The sequence below is a fragment of the Pleurotus ostreatus genome, assembly GCF_014466165.1.
Source record: "Pleurotus ostreatus strain PC9 chromosome Unknown scaffold_9, whole genome shotgun sequence".
Lineage (NCBI taxonomy): Eukaryota > Fungi > Basidiomycota > Agaricomycetes > Agaricales > Pleurotaceae > Pleurotus > Pleurotus ostreatus.
The window spans coordinates 1546620-1562213 of record NW_023503164.1 but is presented as its reverse complement, the minus strand read 5'-3'; the positions used below and the strand labels follow the sequence as shown (position 1 = coordinate 1562213).

The window sequence follows — 15594 nt, the reverse complement described above, 5'->3', positions numbered from 1 at the left end:
ACGGCAACAAGCTTTGACGGACATGGAGCAATCCCTCCGAGTCGGTGGGTGCGTGTTAACTGAGACTAGCAATCCTAGCACCGCAATACGGCGGGCCGATGCTTGTCGCCGTTTTAGTAAGTACCAACGATCGACGAACCGATGGCCCTCATCGCGTCTGATCGCGTCTGACACGATCACGTGCATTTCGATGAACACACCCGCTCATTCTTGATGGAACAGAAAAGAACGGACTTCGGCGACATTTCCGGTGGGATTCAAGCTCGCTCGCCGCCATCATTATTGCTTCTCACCCCCCGGCCCTCGAGCAGTATCTACCGTCCCAGGTTTGCATCGTGGGCCACAACGACCTCGTATTGCGAAGCATGCAGGCTGCGAGATTTGGGTAGAAGTTGAACGACGAAGGAACTCAAAGCGAATGCAAGGCCTCCAAAGCCTCCAAACTAAAATGCTTCGTAGAACCCGACGGTTGACCCTAGTCACACTTCCTCCTCATCTTTCTTGGGATAGCTTCGTGCTTATTTGCCTTCGGACTTTGTTGACTCGACCAGAAGCATGTTACCAATGGGTCAGTTACGTGCAAATTAGCACCGATACACCGTGTGCTGTACTTGTACACCTTTGACACCTGTTGAACTTGCTTTTGCAACGTGTGGTGAGTCAGTGATTTCGAAGCCAGCGCAGCCTCAACGTACCCCTGCATAGCAGTGCATAGCCGGCTGCATTATTTGCTGCGCCTACAAAGGTCCACAACGTTGAAGTCTTCAACAAACAGCTCCCCAAACAACTTCTCGCCTCATTTGCTCGAACAGTACCCTACCAGGATCGACAAGGAAGACAGATGCCAAAGATAAAGTGAGCCACTGTGCACTACCATCTAGTCCTGCACTCGTCGAACTGACATCCTGTGCCGCTGTTCAGTTTGAATATCAAAGGTACAACATCGCAATATCGTCGTCCTACTGATCGCGTGAACCTCGTTTCCTTCTTCAGTACTCCAGGCCACTGGGCTAGAATGCAAAAGCAAACTCGGTCGTCTTCCTAATACATTTGTCAAGATATCCCACATTGGCTTCGCAGGGTCGGAGGACTCTCAAGGATGTCGTACGAAGGTGGTCAAAGGGACAACGTCGCCGACATGGGACGAGACTTTCCCATTGTGAGTTCAATGCGAGGGTGCCACCATGTCTTGCCTAATTTATTGCAGGTCTTTTGATTCGGGGGACTCACCCCTTGCCTTCGAGATATTCGACGATGGCCTTGGGGCTCCTATTTCGTATGGAACTGTGGAAAAGGCCGTTAGTGATGTACTGGCCAGTAACAGATTGGGTGTGTACCATTCAGTGCAGTATCTACTTTATGTCTATGCTGACCACATAGATGTTCATTGTCAGAAATTATCTTCCCTTCCTGCGGCGCAACCTTGTTCATTCAAGTAGAGAGACCTGGGCCGAGCCCCTCTCAGACCCTGACTGAGGTTGTGAAAGCATTAGACAAGTTGACGGAGATCCCAGAGTCAACCCAGGTGTGTAACACGAACGATTCTGCAGCTCTCACATTCACTTCCTGACACATTCACTAGCTGCATCCATACATCGCAGTTGTATCGGAGGCTGTATCGCTGGTATCTGGGGTTAGTATTTCATGGTTGCATCTAATTCTGTTGATGGCGCTGACCTTTCAACTGTCACACATGCAGATTGTCGAAGGTCTGCTAGATGTTGATCAAGAGATGGGCAGACTCTGTGAAGCTATGTCTTCGCTTTATGGGTTCGCGGATCCTCTGGATGCCATGTGCAAGAATCACCAGGAATTAGACAGTACCCTCGTTGAAGTCGTCAAACAGGTTCTGCATCAGACGATTGAATGCGCGCTATTCATTCGAGAGCACATTGGTAAGGGCTTCGCTAGTACATGGCACTATCTTATATACATTATCGTGATCTAACGCTTTTTGCAGGCCAAGATGCATCTCCCTTCACAAAATCCAAGGTCAATGAGTTCCGAGACGCATTTACCAGCCTCGGTGATTCCCTCGATATGGGCTTGGGTGTGCAAACTTCCTTGGCCTCCATACACGTATCCCCTTGTATACCCGATGTACAAGAGCTGGGTACGTGTACACCGCATTCATACCTGCCATAATTTTCATCCTGACGTCAACGTAGCCCTCAAAGATACATTAAATCCGGTGGTGATGGATTGGTCTGACCGACCCACTTGTCATCCTCGCACACGACTTGAAGTCCATCGCATGATCACAAAATGGATCATCGAGCCTCCTACCGAATCTCAGTCCAAGGTTCTCTGGATCACCGGCCTGGCCGGCGCCGGGAAAAGCACACTTGCCACAACCGTGGCGAACATGTACGCTGAGATAGGCCGTCTTGGCGCTTTCGTCTTTTTCGACCGCGACGTAACAGAACGGAGTAATCCTCTGCTTTTCGTCCGCACACTTGCATATGAGCTCAGCAAGTTCGATGGGAGGATATCGGCAGCAGTAGAAGGAGCTATTACACTGAATCCACGTATCGCGCAAATGCAGTTGGACTCTCAGTTTAGGGATCTGGTCAGGTTGCCTTTACAGAGTGCTGCATCAAATACTCCTGGGGGAAAATCACTCGCCGACGAAGGACCGGTTGTGATAGTCATTGACTCTTTAGACGAATGCGGCAACGAATCCACTCGAAAGCAACTCCTGAACGTGCTTGCGAAGGAGACATCACAATTACCACCAGTATTTCGCGTCATCATCACCAGCAGATCCGAGCCAGACATATATCGTGCCTTTCAAAACGAGCCGCATATCAAGCACTACGAGCTTGAAGTTTCGCCTGACGACCAAGACGTTCGTATGTACATGGAGTCGCGGATCAGGGAGATCGCGGAGGCGAATTCCTTAGACGAGACTTGGCCAGGCGACGACATGCTCAGAAGTTTTGTTTCCGGTGCGGGCGGATTGTTCATCTGGGCATCGACGGCATGCAAGTACATCGACTCCTATGACCCAGACTCGGCGCTTGAAGACTTGCTACAAGGAGACGGGTTCCACGCAGGGCTGGACGTCCTTTACAAGAGGGCATTGCAAGGTGCTTGGGATTGGGAGGCCTCCAATTTCAAGGATCACTTCCAGGCTGTCGTTGGCTTCGTCTTGGTCGCTAAAAATCCCCTTCGCTCAAGCACCATTGAACAACTCTTCGAGGTTCCGGTGCAACAAGTGTTGGGGCGGTTGAGCAGCGTGATCCGACACAACGATAGCGACCCAGTCCGTATCCTCCATACATCCTTCAGCGAGTTCATCTCTACGTCGGATAGATGTGGGGATTCCATGTGGCTAATCAATATCCCCCACCACGAGTACCAGGCAGCCGCCAAATGCATCCGTCAAATTGAAAAAAGCTTCGAAGCACCTCGTCACTTCGCATTGGGGCTTGCCTACGAGAGGGACTACGATGAAGCAGTGACGTACGCATGCGAACACTGGATCCACCATGTCCTCGCGGTCGTAGACGACGTAGAACGGATGGAGATAGCGGCAGCGGTTTATGGCTTTATGAAGGTGCACACCATGCATTGGTTGGAAGCTATGAGCATCCTTGGGATGTCACGTTCTACGCCCAGCGCTCTTGAACGACTATATAAATGGGCAAGGGTACGTTCACTAGAATCCCTCATAATTCGACGGCCTCATTTTCCGTTAGGATGTTGGTGTGGACGACACGAGAGTTCTAGCATATGACGCATATCGATTTGCAACATTTTTCGCCGAAACCATTGCCGAGCACCCTGCCATGGTCACGCAGGTTGCGCTTCCCTTTGCTCCTTTGGAGAGCACAATTTATCAACTATTCCACGATCATCACGAGCTCCCGACGGTTATGGGTGGTTATGAACAGAAGTGGTCTCCTTCGTTGCGCGCCTTCCCAATACTTGACACCAGTGTTATATGCGCGTCATTTTCGCCTGATATGACAAAGGTCATGTCCACTGGTGCTCGTTTCGACGACGACACACCCATAGAAGGTACCGAAAATAATTGTGTACGCTGTTGGGACGTGGCCACTGGCACGGAGGCAATGCCCAGTGTCGAGCTAGGGTACACTTCCATCGCCCAATTCTCCCCCGATGGAGCCCAGATTTGGGTTGCCACCGGGCAAGGCTACGTCCATGTTCTTGATGCCAGCACCGGCGACCAGCTATCCAAATTAACAATGGTTATGTGGGCCAACAAGCCCAACGATCCTACTGCTTCCGGTACTACGGAATCGCAACTTCAGACACCTACGATTGAGGGCGGCTTCACTCGGGCGGCATTCTCCGGCGATGGCAGATGGGTGGTCTTCGGCGATGACTCCGGCGAACTCTATGTCATTGATCGCGAGGCCGGGAAACAGGCGTACGATATATTGGACGACTGCTCCAGGCTTGAATGGAGGGACCTTGTCCGAATGTTCAACTCGATTGCGTTCTCGCCGGATGGCAAGGTGTTTGCGGCTGGGTCGGGTGATGGGAATTTATATATCTGGCGAACGGAAACGGGGGAGAAGCTCTTTGCGCCCCTAGAAGGCCATAATGCCGAAGTCATACTTGTCGCTTTCAGCCCGGAAGGCAACAAGCTGTACTCGGCGTCCGAAGACGGTAATGTGAGAGTATGGGATTGCACCACCGGATTCGGGATCAATTCTACCAATATCAACATCGCCGAAATTAGCGGCTTCCAACCAATAGCTTTCTCTCCAGATGGACGTATGGCCTCGACATCCACCAACGGTACGATCCAGATCTGGGATGTGAGTACTGGCAAGGAGATAGGACCCGTCTTGCAAGGTCACTTCAACGCCGTGTCTGCCATGACCTTCTCTCAGGACGGGAGCAGGTTGGTCTCAGGGGCGTTTAAGGACAACATCCAAACATGGGATGTCTCGGAGTCTAGGACGGGCGACCTTGTCAGATTTTCTCGACACGATCGCCCCCCTCACACAGTAGCGTTCTCTCCTAGTGGTTTGATAGTACGCTCGTCGAGACCGGACGAAACCAAATTCTGGAGTGCCATAACGGGGCGCGAGCTGAAGATGGTTCAATACGACAAGTCTGCTAACTTCGTGGCGCTACTTGATGATTACGATGGAGACGACGAGGAAATAAAACGGAAATTCAAGGAGAGCAGGGCGAAGTCCAACGAGGCACCAGATACGCTCGTGACATCGTCCGGAGACACGGTCACTCTCATAGATTCGCTGCCAGACGCACAACTATCAGAATTGGAAATAGAATGGGAGGCAGTGATCAAACACTCGAGTCTAGCCGTCTCACTCTCGTCTTGGAGTGTCTTGCATTCGTGCGTCTTCTACCACCCCCAGGGCGCTGGCGAAATAGACGGTGTCGTCAAGAACGATGAATCTCAGAAATTTTGGAGGCTTCCCCGAGAACTCCGCCATCGGAGCAATGATGTGCGACCCAACTTCATAACCTTTGGGATCTGGAATGGTAGAGTTTTCGTGGTCCATATACCCCAGAAACTGGTACATAGTAACATACCCCAGTGATATAGTCCTGTCCCCCGGAATGGAGTGTACTATAGTATAGTGTACTATGTGCTGTTTCTTCCGTCTTTGCACTAACAATCCCTCTCAATTGCGTATCCAATGTATTCGCCGAACCCCGAGTACGTTAGTCCTTACGATCTCGTTTGTTTGATCTTTGTTGTGAGGACCAGTTCAATGTTGCATACTAGTAACCGTAATCACAATATCATTACTCAATACGCGTTCAGCAAATGACAGCAATCGTGATCGTATAAATATTCCAATGGACGCACACTCATACGAGTGGTAGAGTAGTCTGTGCATTGATCTAGAATCACTCTGGCAACGAAGTGCTCGCCGCCAGCATTGAGGCCACAGTTTACTTTTTCTTCTTCGGTTTCTTTTTCTTCACGCCGCCTGAAGTAGATGCTCCAGGAACCGGCGACGGTGCGGGGGGTGTAGCTGCACCAGAAGCATCGTGCAACACGCTTGCCTTCTTCTCTGTAGGCTGAGGTGTGGGCTCTGGCGTAGGTTGCCTGTTTTGCATCTTCCGCATGAGTGTAAGGTTGAGGACTTCAAATCGATTCAAGAAGATGGATGAATTGGTCTTGAATTTAATGCACTAAAGCCCAGTAAAGACCGCATTCGATGAATTCTTTAATGCAGTATACTCAACGCACTGTCGTGTTATCAGTGATCTTCAACACCAGCTTTCCCTCCGATGATTTCCATTTGACGCAATATCTGGCCTAGGGGACATTTTGCACCGTCAAACACGAGCACAATGTGGGTTAAGAAATCGCACATTATCCGGAGACTTGGTATAGAGAGCCTCGGCAGCTTCTTGAAAATCCTGCCACACTGAGATGTACACCATCGTGGTGCATGGATGGCGGTGGCAAGCTGAGGGCGCCTAAATGTATGATCAATTTCTCCGTAATGGGCGCCTAAATATCCGCGCCTTCGCGAATCGCCGCAGTGCGCACAAGCTCGGAGCGGGTCTTGCGGCTGAATCACGCTCATTCACGAACCATATATTATCCTCCATTGCGGGGAAATCACTCTCCAGAATTCCCTCCACTCCCCTGCACAATGTCGTCCGACGCCAAACCACCCCCAAAGCGTATGCAATTTCTGCGTCTTTGGTCGTCTCTCTCACGTTGACGGTGACATTGGTATAGCATTACCGTTCATTGCCAATTTCGCAGCGGGTGCCATAGCAGGCATCTCTGAGATCCTGGTGTTCTACCCCCTCGATGTGGTGCGTACGCCGCTTTACTGGCGTGATACCGGAATGAAATCATATTATATGCGGTCAGGTCAAAACCCGTATGCAACTCGATACCGGAAAAACGACCCAAGGTTTGGTTGGGACGTTCAAGTCCATTGTGAAGGAAGAAGGGTATGTCGCGACGATCGTTAGTCACACGACTAAGTCAGCTAACAACATTCAAGTGCGGGGCGATTGTACCGAGGTGAGTGCTGGAAATTAAGTTCACGGCTACGGTAGGCTGAACGACCTCAAAAGGCCTTGTACCGCCCTTGTTGCTGGAAGCACCCAAGCGTGCAGTTAAATTGCAAGTCTCATGATTACCTTTCTTGCTTTACAATTGAGCTTATTCGACCCTGACAGCGCCGCGAATGACTTCTGGGGAAAGACTTACCTCCAACTCTCCGGCAAGGCGAAGATAGATCAGCAATTGTCCATCTTAACGGGTTGCACTGCTGGTGCTACTGGTGCGTGCCTCCATGTCTGTGGGCATTCCCGCCTCTCACATGCACGCACTTCGCAGAATCTTTCGTTGTTGTTCCATTCGAACTAGTCAAAATTAGGTCCGTCTCCTCGTACCAAGTACCTAGTGCTTAAACCTGAATTCCTGAACACGATTATAGACTGCAAGACAAGACCAGTACTTACAAAGGTCCCATGGATGTCGTAAAACAAGTTGTCGCGAAAGATGGTCTACTCGGGCTCTACGCTGGGATGGAAGCTACATTCTGGAGGTGCGTGTGTCGCGGAGAGAACTTGTCGTTTGGATGATCAACGTCTTGACAGGCACGTCTGGTGGAATGGAGGCTACTTCGGATCTATTTTCCAGGTCCGAGCATTGTTACCTAAAGCTGAGGTGGGTTCCGCATCGCATTTCTGGCGATGTGACATCCTTAAAGAACCTTGTATAGACCCAGCAAGCTCAGTTAACGAACAACTTGATATCTGGAACGATTGGAGGGTTCATGGGAACAGTAATAAACACACCGTGAGTCTTCCTTAAGGCTTCGCCACCGAAAGTGCTATTGACCTCATTGCTATAGATTTGACGTAAGCCACTGTATTAACTGGCTGATTATACGTCCTGACGCGTGTTTCAGGTTGTAAAATCCCGTATTCAAGGAACCCCCAAAACTCCCGGTGTCGTCCCCAAGTACAACTGGACTTATCCTGCGTCAGTGACCTACTTCTTTTGGCCATGCCCTCCCTGACTTTTGTGTCCAGGTTGGTGACCATCTTCCGTGAGGAAGGTCCTGCCGCGCTTTACAAAGGGTTCGTTCCCAAAGTCCTACGACTCGCTCCGGGAGGTGGTGTCCTCCTCCTCGTTGTCGAATTCACTCTCGGTGTCTTTAGACAAGGTGAGTAGCATAACGTACTCTGCGTAAACACTGTTTGACCTTTGTCCATAGCACTCGGCCCTCCGTATATCTAAATTATATCCAACTGTATAGATCATTAGAACGTGGATAAGGTTGTCCTGCATTAGTAGCAGATCAATTGTTCAGCTTCGCCAGACTAAGCCGCAAAGCTTCAAAGCTTCACTCTACTTTTGCCCGTTCAGGTGAGAGTACGTCCGACATCAAATATTCTCCTGCCGCACAAATCCCTGCCGACCAAAGCAGCAGGAGTGACGTTATACAGAAGAAGCTGATGGATTGTCCGATCTCCAACCATGATCCTAGCAATAAAAGAGAGTCAATCCCAGAATCTCCGCACCCAAGTGGCGAGAAGTTATTACCTGTGTCGGATACCTTATAGAAGAATGTCAAGGTCATCCCTGTTACCGACATCAGCAGCATTCGAGCGGGAAGAGAGCGGGGTTACATACCATCTGTCAAAGTCAATGCAACTAGGAAGAGTGAGAAAGGTGGTAAATGAAGTCGCGCGTTCAGAGTGGAGAATGATATAGATAGGATCACATAAGGAGCGACGATTTTGAAAATCTGAGGCATGCATGTTAGCTGAGGCTGAACCTAGCCAGTTGCATGAAATGACTGACGAGAAGTGCAGCCATTAGAAATGGGCTGAATATTGGCACCAGTCGGTACACCGGTTCAAGATAGAACGATCTGAAGGGAAATAAATATGGTGAAATGCCCTCCTTTAGGATGAACTCACGATATGGATGCGACACTGCCCAACACCGTCAGTCTCCGGGGAACAAGAGCGACATAAATGACTTACTTTCCGGTCCCGAAGAAGGCGATTTGGACGAAGAATAAGAAGAAAAGTGCTATTCTTAGATCATCTGGTCGGAACTCATATGACTTGCTCTTGCTCCTAGTCCGGGTTTCAGGTTCCTGCTCGCCGCCGTGACGCAACGCGGCCTCGACTTCAATCCAGATTTGTAGCGTCGCTGTATACGCGAGATAGAACAGTCCTTCTATGCTGATGGAGAGGATGATGAAGCATGCGCCAAAGGCGATAACATAAATTGTCGTCTTTGTGGCTGCGTTAGGAAGTTGAACGCGGTGGATGAACGGAAGGATAGACGAAGTCACTGGGGGTTTATTTAGATATGATTAGGTTGGTTTGAATGAGAAAAGGAAAGGGCAAGGACCTAGGATCATCCATCCTAAATATTGATTCAGCACGGGAAGACCCGTCTTTGCTTGAAGGGATAGCACAGAACCATACGTCACCCACATAGCCAGCGCTATCAACATTAACTGAAACACAATTAGTTAGCCAAGGACATTAAAGGAAACTGCCCACCTGCGACGTCAACAAAGTCGATAAACGTTTGCTCCCAGTCCCTTGCGCAAAGCAAGACCACGAGACCAAACCAAACGCAATCATCAACACACCGCCCGACATTCTGTCATCCACCACAGTTAGTACGAGACACAAACAGCTTGTGCATAGAAACTCACATTGCGAAGAGATTCTCGCTCTTATCCACCGGCAGCATGGGAAAGACAGCAGTGATCAAACACGAGACCATCCAAGCTAAGTAAAGGCCCAGCCGATCTTTCAGAACGTCCCAAGACCAGGATGTGAGAGGCCACACAACGCCTATAAGCACCAAACCAAAACTCCATATCTCCCTATGGGTGTACGCTAACTGAAAACAGGGTGAGCCCCGGGTTCGCAGATAAAGACAAGACACCCACCGTCATACACTGGAGCACGCCAACAACCAATACCACGCTGATGACACGGCGTGCGAGGCCGGAACCCTGCAGAAGCGGAAGCTGGCTTCGGGTAGCTTGAGCAAGAAACTGGTGCCAAAAGTAACACGGAAACGCGACATATAGGTAGAAGGTCCAAGGAGAGCGCTGAAGAGCAAACACAGTCCAAAAAGAGAGCAAAACAGCAAGAGAGAGAGCGGTGTTAATGGGCGATGATGGAATTCGTGAGGACCCCGGCTTCAGTTGTTCGAGAGGCCGGAATATGTACAATGAAGAATACGCGGCCCATCCAACATACGCAACGGTGACAATAGCACGAATGAGGAAGCGGTCGTACCTATGGACAGCAACGTCAGATCGTTGGCAGGTATCCAGCAAGAGGGGGGGATGAATACATACGTCTGAAGGTAACGAAGACCCTCAAGCGCGGTTTCGATAAGAATGACAGACTCCTTGCGAGCACTTGTCCAATCTTGTGCATCTATTGCCGCTTGAATAGCTTGGATCATTGAAACCTTGGGAGGAACAGCCATCCCCGCGCTTCCCTCAAGGGCCTTGAATGGACGGTAAAACAGAGTCCGTTCTCGTTTCATTTCTACACGTAACTTCACTTCAACATCTGTATTTGTGGTCATGAGGGTTTCCTTACCATGTTTCACGCGGTAATGTTCCATTAAAGCCTGGTCGACCGAATAAGCATCCCAACCACGGGCCAACAATATCTTTACCCACCTTGGCATTGACAAAGGAAGCTTGGGCAATAGCCTCATCTCCTTTGCGTGGAGCAAGATATCCAGGTCGACTAGAATCCGTGTCAGGTAGGACGCCGACTGAATTGACGGGCCATTGGGTTCCGAGCAATGAAGTCATCAATGCAGCAATGTCCGCCTGCTCAATATCTCTTCGCAGTAGATTGTTTAACTCCCAAGGCTGAGAGTATTCATCGTGAGATGAAGGCGATGAATCTGGTAATGGCCCACGGATTCCGGCGCCCCATGCAATGAGAGGCGTTCGTGTATTATCTGGGTCTATAAATCGTAAGGTAGGAAACCATGAGCATTTTGGAATGCGGGTAGCAATGGTTGAGGACCTACGTCCGTCTCCGTGGTTGCCAATCACCGACATACCGTGGTCGGCAGTGAATATGAAGCTGGTTTGATCGTCGCGAAAGTAGTCGGAGAATAACCTCTCAGTTTGTTCCACGATCTCATCAACCACCTGGATGTTCTGCATGTATTCCTGGGTATGCGCTTGAATAATGATGTTCATTTGATCCATGTAGGGATATTCTCACTTTAGAATGAGGGCGATAAGAGTGCCCAGTGGTATCCAAGCCCAACAGGTGCAAGAAGAAAACCGTTCCGTCTGCTTTGAGTTGATTAGCTAGGATGGGATCAGATGATGCGTTGCGGAACAAGGTCTGCAGCTGCTCTAGAACCCAGACGTCTAGCGCCCTAGCATCTAATCATAACGGATTGAGTATACTAGGGAAAATCAGTAAGTACAAAAGACATACCCTTCGTAAAGTCTTCATCCTCCTCATCATAGCACCAAGTACGTACTCTCCCGGGGACAGCCCCTCGGGCGAACATAGGAAGTATATCGGGTGAACCAAAGGAGAATGTCGTGCTAGACTGGTTGAACACAGAGTCGAAGTCGACCTGTACGCGAGGAATGAACGGCTTAGCATCCCGGCCATCAATTGTCCATAGTCAACTTTACCGGATTGGATTTCCATCCCTACTGTGGCAGACTTGTTAGAAGGAGTGATTAGTGAGTTGAAATTGACACCTGCCTTCGTGACTGCTGAGACGTCCTCATACATCCCAGCTACACGCGCCCGCGTCAGATCACTCCAAGCCGCCAGCATATATGCACCCACCGATGATGGCAACATGTCCCGGGCGGCTCTCTGTTGGTACCCGAGTATGCGATATTCCAAACGCACCCCGGCTCTCCACGACCTCGCGTAGATACGGCGCGACCACTTTCGGTGCCTCGGGGATACCCTCGAAGGGATTCAAAGAGAAGAGCAAATCTGCTCGTAGCCCGTCACCTGGTCATGATGCGTGTCAACTTTAATCAGAGAGGAATGGGATGGTCTGTAGTACCAACTATTAGGACCAGCCTCTTCGCTTCGCTGTGTGGTACGGCAACGGGCGTCATGCCTTTTACCACTGGACTGGTAAAGTAACAGTCAAAGACTGAGCCGATGTAGACCTATAGATACATTTCGTTAGCAATATGAAGAAAGCTGGATGGCTTTTGTACTCGCCAGGTGGAAGACCAAACCAATAAATAAAAGTTGGCCGACATTGTATCGCGAAGCTGGTGGAGATTTCATGCGTCGCGCGCGAGGAAGAGACTGCACAGCGGAAGTTGTGATCGAAATTGTCTGACCGTGGGAATAACCCTGACATTATTGTTCTGCCTCATTGCCGCTCCTCTTTTTGTCTGGCCGTGATGGTTCCCAGAATGCACCGAGTCACTTACTGCCCTAGCAATGTTCTCGTGGGGACTCTAATTGTCCTCGAATTTTCGAGCTGCTTCGCAAGTGCAACCAGTGACAGCTGCGTCTTTTGTCTGCGAGGCTGACTCGACCGACGATCACAATGGAGCTGGAATCGTATATATTCCAAGCGGTAAACTCATTTGCTTCCGTTTCCCTCCTCAAAGCCCGCCTACAATGTTCAGTGCCCTCCTCCAGCGCAGGTCGCCATCGGTGCGTACAAATCATCCAATAGATGTTCAAGGTCACTGAAAGTAGCGTGTAGCCTCGTAGAAGTGGATTTGTCCCGGCTCTGGCATCCCCCCTCGAGATTGCACCAAGGGAAGGCCCATCAACGACTTCTGTTCGACCTCCATTTCCTCCTCGGCGACCCCTTCGGCACCAGCGGCGCCAGGCAATGGCAATACAGATCCCACCTCCCGTCATGACTTCCCCACCAACATCACCGTTGTACAATCATGGCCCACTGAGTCCCCTTCCCAAAACCCCCATCAACACGTATTCATTACCATCGTCGCCGCCAGGAGCGCCCCTACGATGCCGAATAGACTATCCTTCACGCCTGACCGACGACGGGGAGTCGTCCTCGACTTGCGTACCTGATAAGATCGACCTCCTGCTCTCCGAGTCCACTGTTGGGGGCGGTTCGGATGCGGGAGGGTCGACCACGAGTTCGATCGGGTCACTGCTTGATGCAGCGTTCAGACGCTCAACCGACCGGATGCACGCCGAATTCTTGAACTTGCGCACCCTGTGCACGAAGATCTTGTTGACCGGCAAGCAAGTTCCACGCGAACAGATGGACGGTATCAACCTAGACCTGCTGGTACCAGGAGGGATGTTTGACGATCTTGACGACGACGACGACGAACCGCCTCATGACGCGCCCATGGATTTCGAAGACTGTAATTCCGCTTCGCCGGCTACCACCTATTATTCTCTGTCACCCTCTTCCTCCCCCATACGTTATGATATAGACCTCCCTGTAGAACCTGCAGCAGCTTCGCGCCCTTCTCCCCTGCCCTTGTCATCACATCCCCGCCCTGGATCTTCCTCTTCTCCACCCGTACTACTCTTAAACCTTCCCGACCCCTTCCCGAACGGCAACACTTTCGAGCCGCTTCGAACCAAAAAGCGCAAACAGACTGATTCCTCCGTTCCGCGAGAATCTACCATCGCTAAGCGCCAACGACTCAGAACAACAAGAACATTTCTGTCAGCTGAGGACGCTGAGGATGCTGCGGAGGAGGCCGAGGTCGAGGCCGAGCTTCTGGAGCTTCAGCCACCGGAAGATGCAGATTTCGACGTCACGTACAATCGGACTCGAGGACGCTTGCACAGAGCTCCGGTCGAGTGGTTGCTTCACCAGAGTCGTTTAGTCCATCCTCCTCCGATCCGAGTGGTTGATAGTGTTTTCTTGGATTGAATTCGGCGCACTGTTGCTATGTCCGTACTACTATGATTCCACTTATGCTTTATGCCATCTACCATGAATTACGCACATATGCACTCGAAGATTCCTGCAACTCATACTGTACTTTTACCATATACTTACTTACATATATCTTATCAAGTTGACTATTGCCCAAACCTTTGATACAAGGATGTATATTTGATACACACATACGATAAACACAATAACAGGAATCCAATCGTGTATGAATTAGTACCACGACACTTTACAAGGCAATGAACATCCACATATAGTCAGCGACCTCCGGCTTCAAGCCACACGACTAGCTCCTTCACCAATCTTTTGGCCGCGATTTCGAGTTTCTCATCCCGACTCCGGGGTACCTCCACAATCGTTCGCCTGGAACGGCTGGCAGTGCTGATGACCAAGCCGACTTTCCTGGGAGAGAACGAGACTGACAGCGAGCTGAATGGGATCTTAGGGAGTTGCTTCGATGATGCATACTTAGATCCCCTCGACGTAGGGAATCCTGATGCTCTCGTGGGGGTAGCAATCGTCGGCGATGTCGAAGCCGACGCCGTCGACGGAACGGAGATCACGCCCTCCCTAAGCCCATACACCCTCACCAGATCCTCAAGCCGGCTTCGGGGTTGATTGAGATCAAAGATATCTTTGAACGACTCCTCTCTTTCCAAGTGAAGCTCCGAATCGTCCATCCATACGTCTTCTCGGACTTTGACCGCTATGAATAGGTCGAGAACGGCTGTTTCACGCTGGAGGGTATGGATGGATTCGGGTTGGGAGAAGGAAGAAGAGTACGAAGGTGCCTGTGATGTCGGGGAAGGCAGTGGGAACGGGTCGGAGGAATATGGGGGTTTGATCAGCGTTTCGTACGCCGGCAGGTATGTCGATCGTAGGACATGCATGCACGCTGAGCGCAGATCAAAGCAATGATAAGCTTAGCATTTACTTCCCGGTATGCCAGAGCTTGTTTGGGAGCACTCACCAATGTACAAAGAGCGGTTCACCAGCCTGAGACACATCGACAGCCAGTATAGCGTCTTCCTTTGTCTCTCTAAACGCCCCTGGTCGACGCCAGGCGTCTGCGGGAACGACATGTACACGATCTGCAGCAGGATATGCGAGGGTAATGCATCAAGCGACGGCTTTCCCAGCCCAAGTCGGTGTTGCGGGAGTGGCGGAGGGATGGCCGGGCGTATGGTAGTACGAACAGTGGGCCTGTCCCCTGGGACATAGGGGGGAGGTTGCTGGGACATGGACTTTTCATCGATGATCATGGTGAGAGGGAATTATAAGTAGTCAGTCAGTGGGTTGTTCTGCCTCCTTCTGTGATATTTGGGGAAGTCGGCCAATGGCGAATGGGGCGAGGACTGCGGCCACGGACTGCGGGTCAGCTACACGATAAGCTGTTATGGCTGAAATACAGCGAGTTAGTGCAAAAGCACAGCGCTCGCAGAAACAAGCGTCGAGGTGGTTGGTGGCGAGGCTGCAGTACCGGCTTTTGACGATGAAAGAGAATTATAAAGGTGCAGCAGGGATGGGAACCAACTTTCTGGGCCGAGACGACGTCAGTTCACAGCCTCTGGATTCTCCTTACGGCGCTTCCAGCCTAGAAGGTAATCTATGATCTTTATATTATACAACTAATACACTGGAGGCCGCCCGAGAAAGCCGCCTAGCTGTAAGCTTATAATAAATATGTATAGGGTGTAATATGAATACAG

At 50.6% G+C, this 15594-nt stretch overlaps 6 protein-coding genes across 6 annotated transcripts; 3 read left to right on the top strand and 3 right to left on the bottom strand.

Moving 5' to 3' along the window:
- Window positions 1-841: 841 nt before the first annotated feature.
- POC1A_2 (POC1 centriolar protein A) lies at window positions 842-5546 on the top strand (the record flags this gene model as incomplete). The annotated part of the gene is made up of 9 exons (XM_036781181.1): window positions 842-855; window positions 922-935; window positions 994-1159; window positions 1208-1329; window positions 1395-1529; window positions 1602-1910; window positions 1961-2113; window positions 2169-3652; window positions 3702-5546. 9 exons carry the CDS (start codon window positions 842-844, stop codon window positions 5544-5546), a joined length of 4242 nt encoding a protein of 1413 aa, XP_036627036.1.
- Window positions 5547-5904: 358 nt separating this feature from the next.
- On the bottom strand, window positions 5905-6402 carry PC9H_011697 (uncharacterized protein; the record flags this gene model as incomplete). The annotated part of the gene is made up of 3 exons (XM_036781180.1): window positions 5905-6147; window positions 6206-6274; window positions 6331-6402. The coding sequence occupies 3 exons, from the start codon at window positions 6400-6402 to the stop codon at window positions 5905-5907; spliced, it is 384 nt and encodes a 127-aa protein (XP_036627035.1).
- A 215-nt stretch (window positions 6403-6617) lies between these two features.
- PC9H_011696 (uncharacterized protein) lies at window positions 6618-8227 on the top strand (the record flags this gene model as incomplete). The annotated part of the gene is made up of 14 exons (XM_036781179.1): window positions 6618-6648; window positions 6707-6786; window positions 6845-6927; window positions 6981-7000; window positions 7054-7102; window positions 7159-7262; window positions 7319-7358; window positions 7419-7529; window positions 7582-7651; window positions 7707-7783; window positions 7839-7845; window positions 7896-7969; window positions 8020-8153; window positions 8205-8227. The coding sequence occupies 14 exons, from the start codon at window positions 6618-6620 to the stop codon at window positions 8225-8227; spliced, it is 903 nt and encodes a 300-aa protein (XP_036627034.1).
- A 106-nt stretch (window positions 8228-8333) lies between these two features.
- On the bottom strand, window positions 8334-12270 carry MCD4_4 (Glycosyl phosphatidyl inositol anchor synthesis; the record flags this gene model as incomplete). The annotated part of the gene is made up of 21 exons (XM_036781178.1): window positions 8334-8473; window positions 8534-8572; window positions 8624-8738; window positions 8795-8864; window positions 8914-8928; window positions 8980-9295; window positions 9356-9464; window positions 9511-9613; window positions 9669-9859; window positions 9909-10263; window positions 10326-10521; window positions 10576-10606; window positions 10659-10954; window positions 11021-11165; window positions 11221-11387; window positions 11443-11587; window positions 11649-11666; window positions 11722-11756; window positions 11809-11982; window positions 12038-12146; window positions 12202-12270. The coding sequence occupies 21 exons, from the start codon at window positions 12268-12270 to the stop codon at window positions 8334-8336; spliced, it is 2838 nt and encodes a 945-aa protein (XP_036627033.1).
- Window positions 12271-12612: 342 nt separating this feature from the next.
- PC9H_011694 (uncharacterized protein) lies at window positions 12613-13861 on the top strand (the record flags this gene model as incomplete). Its single annotated transcript, XM_036781177.1, has 2 exons — window positions 12613-12648; window positions 12701-13861. The coding sequence occupies 2 exons, from the start codon at window positions 12613-12615 to the stop codon at window positions 13859-13861; spliced, it is 1197 nt and encodes a 398-aa protein (XP_036627032.1).
- Window positions 13862-14142: 281 nt separating this feature from the next.
- On the bottom strand, window positions 14143-15147 carry PC9H_011693 (uncharacterized protein; the record flags this gene model as incomplete). Its single annotated transcript, XM_036781176.1, has 2 exons — window positions 14143-14780; window positions 14856-15147. The coding sequence occupies 2 exons, from the start codon at window positions 15145-15147 to the stop codon at window positions 14143-14145; spliced, it is 930 nt and encodes a 309-aa protein (XP_036627031.1).
- Window positions 15148-15594: the final 447 nt, after the last annotated feature.